We start from the raw sequence: 12,784 nt of genomic DNA, 5'->3' as shown, positions 1-12,784 counted from the left end.
GAACCTTTACATCCTATTATCTCCTTATGGCCATTCATGAAATGGGGGATGGATATTGTAGGAAAATTGCTAGTATCCCCGGGAGGAAAAGTCTTCATGTTGGTGATGATTGATTACTTCTCCAAATGGATCGAAGCTGAAGCCTTCGTCCAGGTAAGAGCCAAAGAAGTAGTATCATTTATTAAACGTAATATCTTGACCAGGTTCGAGATCCCGACTGAAATCATATGTGACAATGGATCCCAATTTATTACCAAAAGAAAAAGATACTTTTGCACAAGCTGCGGGATCAAAATGATAATGTCCAATCCTGTTCATCCCCAAGCTAATGGTCAAGCAGAGTCCAACAACAAAATCATAGTTAACAATTTGAAGAAAAGGCTGGACAAAAAGAAGGGAAGATGGGCAGAAGAACTCCCTTTCGTTTTATGGGCATATAGAACCACTTCCAAAGTGGCCACATGCCAGACCCCCTATTCTTTGGTGTTTGGGACAGAAGCAGTAATCCCTACTGAAGTAGTGATCCCAACGACAAGATACTTGCTGCAAGACCAAGAGAATAATGACAGGATCCTAGCACATGATCTTGACACTATTGATGAGCTTAGGGATCTTGCCAAAATACGTATTGTTGCTCACCAACAAAAAATCACCAAGGCTTACAATAGGAATATAAGGGTCAGAAGGTTTCAAATAGGAGACTTGGTATTAAGAAAAACATTCCAAAACACCAAGGATCCTAGTGTAGGAAAATTGGCTCCTAAATGGGAAGGACCATATCTTGTAGATGTTGAAGCATGAAAAGGAGCATACTGGCTAGCAACACTCGAAGGAGACGTTCTGCCAAGGTCCTGGAATTCCATACACCTTAAAGCGTACTACATGTAAGTAGGATCAAATGATCCACAACAAAACCAAGGTACACCTGTCATTTACCTTAAAACTTTTATTATTACTGATTCCCTCCTCGAACACATTACTAACTTAAGCATCGAAGGGGCGTTAGCTAGACTAACGCCCACCCTTAGCTAACACTTGCTATGCAGAACGACATACAATTAAGGATCCTCAAGAGTAGAAATCTTGAAACAAAAGTTGGTTTTTATGTGGATATATATAGATAAAACAAAAAGATAAAAATATTAAAAACATCATGGAGCAAATGATTCATGTAATTTACTCTTTATTTTATTACAAATTGTATTGTTTATAATTTTATATGTACGTAACAAACTAAATTAAAAACATTACGAAAATAAACAAAACAAAAAGATAAAAATATTAACAAGATTATTAAATTATCATGTGATGAAAAAGGCAATATTTTGATTGATCAACATTTTGTGAATCAATCTAAATATATGCAAATTATATTTCGTCAAATAAGATCATCAATATGTCACAAACAAATGAATTTCACCAACGCCTAGCCTTTTGAACACGAATAAACCGATAACCACCTAATCGAAAGTTAATACAGTTCGGTTAACAGTTGGTTTGGAGACAAACACCAAACCGAATAACCTGAACCGTGTAACCCGAAAACCGTCTAACACATCTAATACTCACCCTTCAATTTTGTTTCCAATACTTTAAAGAGCCGAATATGTCCAAAACACCAAAATAATTATGGAGAAAATGGCCTAAGAATCATCACTTTTATATATATATATATATATATATATATATATATATATATATATATATATATATATATATGACTATTATTTTCATAACTAGAAATATGTAATAGATATTAAACATAATATGTAAAATAAAGGATGTCTCATTTATATTAAATAATATAAAAAAGTACAATAGAAAACAATAAATAAAGTGAAGGACTGTACACGTAAATTTTGTTTTATGATAGATTATTAACATTTATAATCATATTAATTTTGAATTCCTTTACCAACAGTTCTTCTTTTCTATTGGACCAAATTTTTCTTTTTATTTTTTTTACGCATTCGCTGTACCTTTCTGGTGGTATACGTGTTATTCGTTGTACCTTTCTGGTGGTATACGTGTTATTCAATGCTCCCACCTCTCCATTCTTCCAATTAGACACCGACAACAGACGATCGCTCATCACCGCCTCTCCGTTTATTGATTTCATCTCCAACCTTCTCTTTCATTTCAATTCCACCCCTCCCTCTCCCTTTCATCCTTCTCTCTTATTTCTTACACATCTCCAGTGACACTGGTTGCTACAGTCTCCGCCATCGACATCCACCTCCACCGTCCCTTGAATGGGTACCATCGCCTTATTTGGCAATTAGAATCGGTGGTGTCGTACTGGTCGGTGCTATAGATTGCGTCTCGTTTTTGCTTCTTCTCTATTACCGCCACCTCCTGTAATATCGATTGGGGCTTCTTTTGGTTCAATTGGATTGATTTCTATTTAACCTCTCATCCGCCGCTTCTTCTCAATCCACAAAACTTTCAACCGCTTGGAATGTCGGCAATGCAGTTTCCTCCTTCCACTACTCCCTACGCTTCTCCTCTTTTTCTTTTGAAAGAAATCGACATAAAGCGGCCACAAATCGAACTCATGGGAGTTTGGATTTCTCGATTCCTCTATGAGACCACCGGAGAGTGTAATCGATCGATCGCTCACCACAGAACACTCCGACGATTCCGCCAGAGCCGACGCCGCCGACTCCGCCTCCACCACAGAACACTCCGACGAGTCTGCCTCCACCACTACAGAAGTCAGCGAGCCCTAATTTCGTGCAAATCTACTTCGACTACGGCGTCATCCACAACCGACGAGTCCTACTTCGTGTCGGGTACATTCAATGCCGAAAATATTTCACAATTGGTCCCTGTGGTTTACAAAATATCGCACTTTGAGGACTTCCTAGCAAAAAGTCACGCGAATGGTCCTTAAGGTTTCATTTCATTGCGCGATTGGTCCTTGACCCTAACCCCGTCACTTTTGTACCGTTAGTGAAGGGGTAAATTTGTCTTTTCATCTTGTTGTGCATCAGAGTATATAATGTAAGCCCCACCTTCGTATCCTTTTACTTCTCGTTCCTTACCTCTGTTCTTCCCTCCCCACTCACATTCTATTCCAAAATAGAAGAAGATGGTGATATGCCACTGTGGAAGGCCGATGATTTTGGTGACATCGTGGACTGATTTGAACCCAGGTCGTCGATTCTGGTCATGCTCAAAGTTAGGAGGAACATGCAACTTTTTTGGATGGTTCGATCCTCCCATGTGCCCTAGGTCAATTGTTGTGATTCTGGGGTTGTTGCGTGGAAGAAACAATCTCGAATCAAGATTGATGATGGTGAAATGGTTACTTTGTCTGAGTTGGTTGTTTTTCTTGATGTGTTACTTTTTCAAGTAAAAAATCAAGAAGATTTTGGGGGGAAATATGTGATTTAGAATCTGTGTTTTGGTCCCATTTTTGTTTTAGCTTTTGAAGGATTTTCCCTGTGATTGTATGTAATGTTGGGACAAGAAAATGTAATGAATATTATATGTAATGTAATTTTAATGTATAGTTTTAATGTGATGGATATTATATTAGCAAGGAAGCAAATTGTCAATTTGATTGCATGTAAGTGTAATGTTGATTATTAATGTGCAGTAACATAACCAAAAAACTAATTACCAAAGTGGCATTACCATTAACCATAATGCATGTAAGTGCAATATCATGTTACAAACATACAATACCCAAAATACCTATCAAAAGTAATTGTTTTGACTGACATACCATAACCAAACTTAGTAAACATGTTCTAACTTTACTTAGACATAATAGCAAAAGATTACTTAAAACTACAAACTAAGCTACAACATGTTTCCCCTTCTTCTGTCCACTCCCCTTTCCAGCTTCACTAGGACCTCCCTACCCCTTGCATGTCCTGGAATTGTGACCTTTGTTGTGGAATTTGCTACAAGTGACTGTCAAGTATTTCCTACTTAACTTGGTACTTTGAGTTGGCTCATCAACTGCCCTCTTCCTTTTTTTATTTGGCCTGCCAACCTATAAACAAATTTATATGGTTACATATCAACAAGTTTATTAAATAGTTTCAAGTTAAATTATACAAAACATGTATGACAATAAACCTGTTTGTGATGTTTGGGTGGGAGAAGGGTTGTTGGACAATCAGATCTAGGCCACATGCTCCTTTCATTTATTGGGTCAATTGTGTGTTGGTACATAGCATTCCATGTACTAAGCCAGTAACATTTGCTCACCCAAGCCTCAAGATCTCCACATTCTGACCCATTCTGCATCTTATCATACATTGCAGCAATAGCATGCTGGCATGGAATACCTGTAATCTCCCATTTCCTGCATGTGCAACTCCTCTCTTTCAAGTTCACAACATACTGCTCCATCCATAGACCAGTCACTTGATATTTATCAGCTCCATTAAATAGAACCCTCATCTGATTTGCCTATGTCTTATTGTTTTCTAAGGTTGTTGTTGCAGTTGTACTTAAAGAACCTTTGCATTTGTCTAGCACCTTATGAACATTTACTATTCTCTTTGTGAGGTATTCTACAATATATTCCAAACAAGTGATTATAGGCTTGTCGCTTGCCTCATCTAACTTGGAGTTAAATACCTCACACAGGTTATTTGTCAAACTATCAGTCAATGCCCTTCCTATATATAAAACCAAACAATTAATTTCTGAAATCAGTTATGAAATGTGTTAGTGAAAAGAGTTTGATACTTACCAAAGAAATGGGATCTTGCCCAGTGTTTTGCAGGAATTTTACTTAACCACTCATGTTCTTCTGGGTTAAGCTTTTTTAGTTTCTCCATAGCCCTATTAAATTTTGGTATGTTGTATACTTTTCCACAACACCATACTGCTTCCCTCAATTCATCTCCTTTGTGTTTCAATTTCATGTTGTCATACACATGTCTTAAACAGAACCTTTGCTCGGCTGATGGAAATAGCTTCTCTATTGCAGCCAAGATTCCCTGTGAGTACAATTAAAATAAGTTAGTAAATGAAATTAAAAAAAAAGTAAAAGTTGTTGACGTTAGAGGGTACCTTTTGCCGATCTGAAATGAAAGTGGAGTTAGATGAAGAATTCAAATCTAAGCCATCACCCCAAGTGTTCCAAAAACCATGACTAAGAGTTAATATTTTCAGTCTCTACAATGGCATATGCAACTGGGTAAATGCCATTGTTCGAATCAAGCCCAACTGCAGTGAGAATCTGTCGAGGAAAGGGACCCTTCAAAAACGTACCATCAAATCCAAGAAAATCCCTCAAACCTTTTTTAAATCCCTCCTTCAATGGACCTAAGCATATATATATATACACGTTTGAAGATCCTTGTTTCAGAACACAAATTGGGTTCAGTTTCGACATCTATCTTCACAGTTGTTCCTGGATTCTTTGACTTCAATTCCATGGCATATTCTCTCAAAATACCATATTGCTTTTCATAATCACCATAAACATATTGTTTTGCCATAGGTTTGGCCCGGAATACTTTCATCTTTGATATTGAAAGTGAATACCTATGTACTAAGTCCTCCTGTAAAGCATGTGTAGGGATCTTGGGGTTACTTTCAACTTGATGCAATATGTTGTTAGCTAGAAACTTAGATGAACAAGCCCTCACTGTCCTTGTTTGCAAACAAGAATGACAATCTTCGTATGTTTTGACTGTCCAAACTTTTTTTTCATCTGCCCTAGATATAAAAAGAACCCATGGACAAGTTGTTTTCTTGGAAAGTACTAAATTGCCCCTACCTTTATTACTGTCACCAGTCAATTCAGGGACAAGACCCCTACACTTTACCCTAACTCTTGTCTTGTCATTCTTTACATAATGTAGATCCCTCCTTTCTTTTACAGAGTAGTTGGCAATAACTTCTCTGATCTTTTCCTTTTCCTTGAATGTCTGACGAATCTTAAAAGCTTTAGTGTGAACCTCACCAGATGAACAAGCAACTGGTTTTATAATGGACATTAACAATTTCTTTCTAGGCTCTTGTTCACTAGCAAATGACTCAAACACATCATTATATAAGATTTCTAAAGGTTCATCTTCAATGTATTCATGTTCCTCTGGCTCATCATATTCATCATCTACAACTGGTTCATTATTCATAACTGGCTCATCATATTCATCATCTATGATTGGCTCATCAGTCATAACTGGCACATCATTCATAACTGGTTCATAATTCATAACTGGCTCATCATCCATAACTGGCTCATTATCCCGTATCACTTGTGAAGGTCCATCAAATGTTCCATATGGCACAATAGACTGGGAGTAGTCTAATTTTTTCCTAGAAGATCCAACAACTTTCCCCTTCTTTTGGTTCCTATCTAGTTCAGGGGAGACATCAGTAACCAACTCCTTAATAATAACCTTGGTGGGGGACAAAAAATAACTGTTAACCCTTGTATGCCCATGCTCTATGTAGATTCTTAAAAGGTTATTTTTTTCCACATAATTTGACAATACATGCACATCCCCATCATTTCCTAGAGGTAACAGACCAAAGTCCAACTCTACTTCTGGAATAAGAAAAAGATAATACAAAGTTTGCCCTTCTACGTACCCTATTTCTCGAACCATTGTATCCAACTCGTGCACAGAGAAAACGTCAATATCTACGAAGTCAACATAGTCTATTGTTCCATCTACGTACCTTCTCCCAGGGATTTTCGTGAATATCCCACCATGATGGATTTTCAGAGTGAAGTAGTTGCTTATTCCCTATGAAATAAAGAATAACAAAAAAAAAATTCAACTATTTGGGCATAATATCAAATCGACACAATCAAAGATCACTTTAGTAAGTCACTTACGGTATATCCTTTCCAAATCATAGTTTGATGCTTTTGTGTGTTTGGAACGAACTGACCATAACGTTAACACCATTATCGTTTTCAATCGGAAGATGATCCTCGCCTTGTGTTCTGTTGGAGAAGACGAAGATGAATGCGGAAGGGTAATGGGTAGCTGGGGAAGATGATCTTTGTACTTAATTGCAGAGATCATGCGTATATTATGTGCATAATGAAGGATTATTAGAGTGACTGCAAGATGAAAAGAAAAATTTACCCCTTCACTAACGGTACAAAAGTGACGGGGTTAGGGTCAAGGACCAATCGCGCAATGAAATGAAACCTTAAGGACCATTCGCGTGACTTTTTGCTAGGAAGTCCTCAAAGTGCGATATTCTGTAAACCACAGGGACCAATTGTGAAATTTTGTCTTCAATGCCGTTAATTCCTAGGATGGGGCTTTCTAACGATGCAACACCTCGACCAGGTTTTCTTCTGGATTTGGATTTTCCGATTTTGGGATTACCTCAATTGTTGGTGTCAGGATCCGACTGCTAGAGTTTGAGTAAGTATTATGATTAATGACTTTTACTTTGTACTCATGAACTAAATCAAAAGCTATGCTTTTTAGAAATGGTTTTCATTCCCGTCTCCTTTTGTAATATTAAATCGATGGAAAACAAGTCGCAGGGCAAATAACTTCTCGCCACCACCATCAGATATTGGACATAGAAGTCAGCAAAAGGTAGTCAAATTTTCCCTCATTAAACCTTTACAAAACGGATTCATCTTTAGTCTTTCAAAGAGGAGACTATTTGGGTTTTCCTAAGGTGTGGATTTGTTCTGTGATCATGGATGGTTGGAGAGATGAAGGTGTTAATTACAATTAACATGTCACAAGAAGAAGGTCAATTGAATTTGCTGCTGGAAATGTCCGTTTCTACACTGGGTTCCTACACTTTAGTTTTAGATGAATGAGAAATATAAAGAACACCATTAAATTTACTGTTGAAGTCTGCAATTTCTTTATTTTATGATTTAGACAATATGAGTTACCTCACATGTTTTTTTAATATAAAGCAATTGATGTGATTTCAATGGTGGATGTGATATGGTTTTGATTTAGGGGCAAAATTCAACCAACTAAACGAACCAAAAAACAAGGCAGGGGCAAAATTGTCCGGCGGATTTGAAGGTAAGCTTGGATCTTTTGACCTTCATAGAGCTTCTTTACCAGACCTTATATAGAAGCCAAACTATATTGAACTAAGCTTTTATGTTTTAATGACAAATAAAAAATGGCGTTGCATGTGTTTCTGAATTTTTTGGTTATAGCAGAACAATTTCAAATTAAGGTATTAAACATTATTTATTTTATTTATATTTGGTACAACACTTATATAAGTGATATGATAGAAAGTTTATTGTGATGTAATGCAGACAGTGCCACTGTTTCAAATATGATGAACAATCAGATGTAGCAGAACATGAAGGTAAAAAATTATGCCTCAAGTTTTATGTTTTTTATTACCTGGATAATTTTTGTTTGATGCTTTTGTGGTTTGTGTTGGTCATTATAAATTGCTAGTACCTCAACGTTTTAGTAAGAATATAATTTTATCCAAAATGGTATCCTTTTTACACTTTTGCATGTACTGTCCTTCAAAGATCTCTCTGGTTATAACATTTTCCTACTATATATTGCTAAAGTTATTCTTCTGCTTTCATTGCATTCAAAATTGTTTGTTTTCCCTTTAATTGATTTACAATAAACTACGCTTATTTAACCTCCAATCAATCTGGAAATAGAGGAGGATATAATTCATACACTTAATGACATTGCTAAACGAGCAGGACAAAGATGATACTTCACTAGAACAAATTGTCCCTGGATGGTTTCTAACATTGTCCACAGAGTGGTTCAGCTTTACCTTTGTAAGTACTACCGTCTTCTTTGGGGACCAGTGGCAGTTGAAGAAGAACAAAAACAGAACCTGGAGTGTTAAAACAGTGAATACACATTATCACCTTGGAATGTATAGCGATCTTAATTCGGATTTGGGTTTTCAATTTGTTAATGGAATTTGATAATTAGCTCTACGAAAGCATCCAACATTCATCTAATCCCCCCCGCAACGCGGGGAACCTTCCCTAGTATATCATTAATTCACAACATCCTTATGAACAGTAGGTACTGTTCATCGGGTTATATAGTTACTCCACCAGGGTTACTTTAATCTCCACCGCCTACTTTATCTAATCTGTTCTAATGAAAAAAATCCAACATCCACCGTCTCACGCCTCCGACTTCCAACTGCGACGCCCCCCAAAACCATCGCTATCGCCGAATCCAGCCACCACACCATTCACATCGTTCGATTTCTTCCACCTCCTCCCCTTTTTTAGCAAACGTTTTTTCTTCCTTCAGTGAGGTTTGATACATTCAACTTTCATGATTTACTTTGAGTTTATGATTCGTTAGAAGGTGGGTTTTTATGGATTTTGATTGCTTCTCACCAGGCAAGTAAAAAAATAAGTGGGGTTCGAGAGACACTGTCAGAGAGAGCTGAGTCTTACTCTTCACCGTCTCTGCTTCCGAGTCGATGAAGACGGAGAGGCTATTGTCGGTGGCACTCTTGACGAGGGTCTACCTGATTGTGATATGTTTGTGAAACGAAAACCAACGATCCTTCGCTTCCATGGATTCCGGACGACCGGAAAAATCTTCTAAACTAGGCTGAAGAAATTGTCGCATGAAAAAGAGCCACTTCTTATTCCCTGATGTGTCGCTTCCATGTAATGGTAAGTCTCAAGTCGAACACCCTATTCCCGAGTTGAACTTAACGAGAGAAAGGAAAGGAAATGAGTGGAAACGAGAAGAAAATAAAAGAAATTGGTGTTCCCAAGTTTCATTAAAGGAGGTAAGTGGAAGGAAGTGGAGAGAAATGGGAGGATCACTTTCCCTCCTAACTTTCCTTCCGATTTAGGAGGATTTGGAAATAAAGAACAAAATGACTCAGGAACACAAAAGAAAATTTTGTTTTCCTTTCCTTTCTCTTCTTTTTCTCTCATAACTTTCTTTTCTGTTCTTTTCTTTTGTTAAACTCGGGAACGAGGTGGAAGGGATTTTTGATCCGCCTTATTATGAACGGTTCCTAAATGTCATAAAATTTGTTGTTCATTCTATTCTAAGGGGGTGTTTGGCTTAGCTTTTGAGAGGGCAAAAGTCCTTTTAGGAAAAGATTAAAGGAAAAAGATGTTTGGCAAAAGACTTTTAAAAGCTACTTTTGGATTTTGGATAGTAGGAAAATCAACTTTTTGGAAAAGTTAGGAAAACTTGACTTTTTGCAACTTTTCCAAAAATGACTTTTGCCCTCTAAAAAGCTAAGCCAAACACCCCCTAATTTCATGATTTAACCTTATTAGATATAACTTGGTATGTTGAGAACATGAGGTACTAATTTTTTGTATCGATCATGTTTTTATGTGTTTTTTCTTTAACTAAAAGGGCTCTTCATTATTTTCAGGATTTCATAGATGCATCAAAGTTTCATGGTATACTTCTATTTGGATTTCAACAAATCTCTGGTGGGAATGCTCTTCCTATTTGGTACCTCACTCACTTTCCAAAATTATTCTTGGAGAGTAAATTACATTTTTGTCTTGTCCCTGAGTTTGTTCAAAAATCTCAGTTTTGGTTCCAGATAGTTGCTACAATTCATTATGGAACCGGTGCTATCTCTGGTTTCTTTAGCCAAGATTCTATTAAACTTGGTGATTTTATTACCAAGGAACAGATAAAGATTAACAAATCATGCAATCTTTTTATTAAATTTTTTCATTTTAACAATTACCCGTTTTCAGGATTTCATAGAAGCAACCAAACAGGCGATATGTTTGGTGTTGGGTGAACATAGAACTGTATATGGTAAATACTGGTGAGTATATAACCAATTGTAGGTTTATTAGCCACAGTTTCATATATGATAAGGACAATGATTTTGCTGATATTGATAAATATTATTTTGCTTTATTAAACATATTAATCTAAATTAAATATAACATGTTGACTGTTTTTATGTGATAAGTGATAGCTTGAACTCTCTTTGGTGGCTATCATCTCGGTTCATCCATATGCAATAAAGAATTGGGATGCATATTAGGGCATAAAGGTACTCTCAGAAGGGTTAAATTGTAAATTTCACACATAATTAGTGGTTTCTTATTCAGCATCACTTTTAAACATAAGGGTAAAACAGTCATTTACTTTAAACAGAAGGGTGAAATGGTCGCTCCTTCACATAAATAGTAATTTTTTATTCAGTAGATGGCTTTCTCCTATCCAATTCAATTTATGACTATTTTGCCCTTGGTGTTACTTTGGTGAAATTCAACATTTCTGGATATTACTTTGCAAAATCTATTATATTATAGCAATATGATCCAATTACAAAGCAAATTTTGTTTTTATTTGACTTTATGTACACACATCTAAATCAAAAACAACACCGATTGTCCCACACAGATCCTTCTTGATTATTGGGTAAATAAAAAAGCACTATGAAATATTAATTTAGTAATCGGTGTCATTGGGCTCAGTGAATGACTCATCACTTCCATAAGGTCAGCAGTCACTTATTGATAGTAGTCTAGCGGTTAGCAAGTAAACCCTATGAAATTATTCTCTGCTTTATGAGTCTTGATAAAAGTTTTTAAATTTGATATATAGCATGAACAGTTGCAAAGAAATGCTTGGTAATGTGACTTTTTATTTTCCAAAGCATAAACAGTTAGAAACAATCTGTTTTCTTTTTATTTAAGTTAAAAATGCATCTCAAGTTTTATTTTTTCTTCAATTTTTATTAATGTTCAATTATTCTTTTGTCTTACTTTCATCTTCTTTGATCAAAGAAGAGTACCACTTGTGTTCAAATTTTTGTGATTCTGCCTTTTCGTAATAGTCCTTTGGATGAGCTAATCTATATGATGATAATTGTTCAGCTATTAGTCTTAATAATAGTCCTTTTAGTGTGATTTGTGATTCACTAATAGTTTTTGCTATTTTTGGATTATAATGACTAAGGGTTACTTATTCTTAAACTATAATGGCTATAGTTTAGTTTATTTTTGTAATTGGAGCTTCTCTTCTGATTGGGTTCTGTTTTTTATCTTTTTGCAGGTCATATGCTTTGTATTTTGACTGCCATGTTTAAGCATCATGAAAGCCCCTTTTAAAAATCCCAGTTAAGCCCACCTAATATGTTTTAAAGTTTCTTCCCTCATGTAAACTTCCACTATCTATATTTTGAGAAAAATGCACATACACATGTGACTGAACCACGTCTTTAAGAGGTTTTTGTAAGTACGTCCTTTTGAAAGCTGTAAATTCATAAGAAAAGACAAGGTGTCTATTTGACTACTTTCTTGCTATTTTTTTCAAGAAATTGTAAATAATATTTATAAAAATGTTTTCATGTTCGAAGTCATTATATGAATTCATTCACTATTTTGATCGAAGATCTGTTGGACTTGACTGAAAAAGAACATGCGAGTGAAGCATATTTGAAAGCAATAGAGAACAAGATAGATGAGGTCGTTGAAGATGCTGCGGAGTTTGCATATGAAAGCCCTGTTCCTCAAGAACCCAACTGCTATAAAACGTGTTTGCGGATCCAAGAGGCTTTGGAATATGATCTAATGGCAGTTATAGGTGTGAGGACCCCAAGTTCACTCGAGGCACTGCTGTAATTCATTTTTCATTGCTGCTGCTATTTTCACTTATTTGTCTATTATAGCACCCTATTTTCAACTTTTCTTATCAGTGAATTGTATTTCAAGGTATCTGTCTAGTTATAACAATAAAAAATCTGAAAAAAAGCCTTCTGACCCATGGGAAGCATGGGTCCCTACACTAGTTTAAATTAAAAATACAAAAGATCAAAACTGAAAGAGTAATATATAACATGAGGGACCATAAATGTAAAAGAT

General features: G+C 36.0%; 1 protein-coding gene and 1 long non-coding RNA gene across 20 annotated transcripts; one reads left to right on the top strand and one right to left on the bottom strand.

Moving 5' to 3' along the window:
• Positions 1 to 3,865: 3,865 nt before the first annotated feature.
• On the bottom strand, positions 3,866 to 4,416 carry LOC145122086 (uncharacterized). The gene is made up of 2 exons (XM_079057750.1): positions 4,090 to 4,416; positions 3,866 to 4,003 (listed from the first exon to the last, which is right to left on the bottom strand). Exons 1-2 carry the CDS (start codon positions 4,414 to 4,416, stop codon positions 3,866 to 3,868), a joined length of 465 nt encoding a protein of 154 aa, XP_078913876.1.
• Positions 4,417 to 7,269: 2,853 nt separating this feature from the next.
• LOC145119784 (uncharacterized) lies at positions 7,270 to 12,633 on the top strand. 19 transcript variants are annotated; one of them, XR_013714006.1, is made up of 10 exons: positions 7,270 to 7,361; positions 7,923 to 7,991; positions 8,132 to 8,151; positions 8,237 to 8,289; positions 8,651 to 9,228; positions 9,317 to 9,598; positions 10,324 to 10,406; positions 10,661 to 10,734; positions 10,885 to 10,968; positions 11,976 to 12,633. It is a non-coding gene; the product is annotated as an uncharacterized LOC145119784 (long non-coding RNA). The 19 variants fall into 19 exon arrangements; XR_013714002.1 differs by lacking the exon at positions 8,132 to 8,151 and adding an exon at positions 7,481 to 7,541; XR_013714000.1 differs by adding an exon at positions 7,481 to 7,541 and having other exon boundaries at positions 8,135 to 8,289.
• Positions 12,634 to 12,784: the final 151 nt, after the last annotated feature.

Source organism: Lactuca virosa, chromosome 6, assembly GCF_052849685.1.
Source record: "Lactuca virosa cultivar CGN04683 chromosome 6, Lactuca_virosa_CGN04683_v6, whole genome shotgun sequence".
Taxonomy (NCBI): Eukaryota; Viridiplantae; Streptophyta; class Magnoliopsida; order Asterales; family Asteraceae; genus Lactuca; species Lactuca virosa.
Note: the sequence above shows the minus strand (reverse complement) of the source record. Positions and strands in the feature narration are given on the sequence as shown.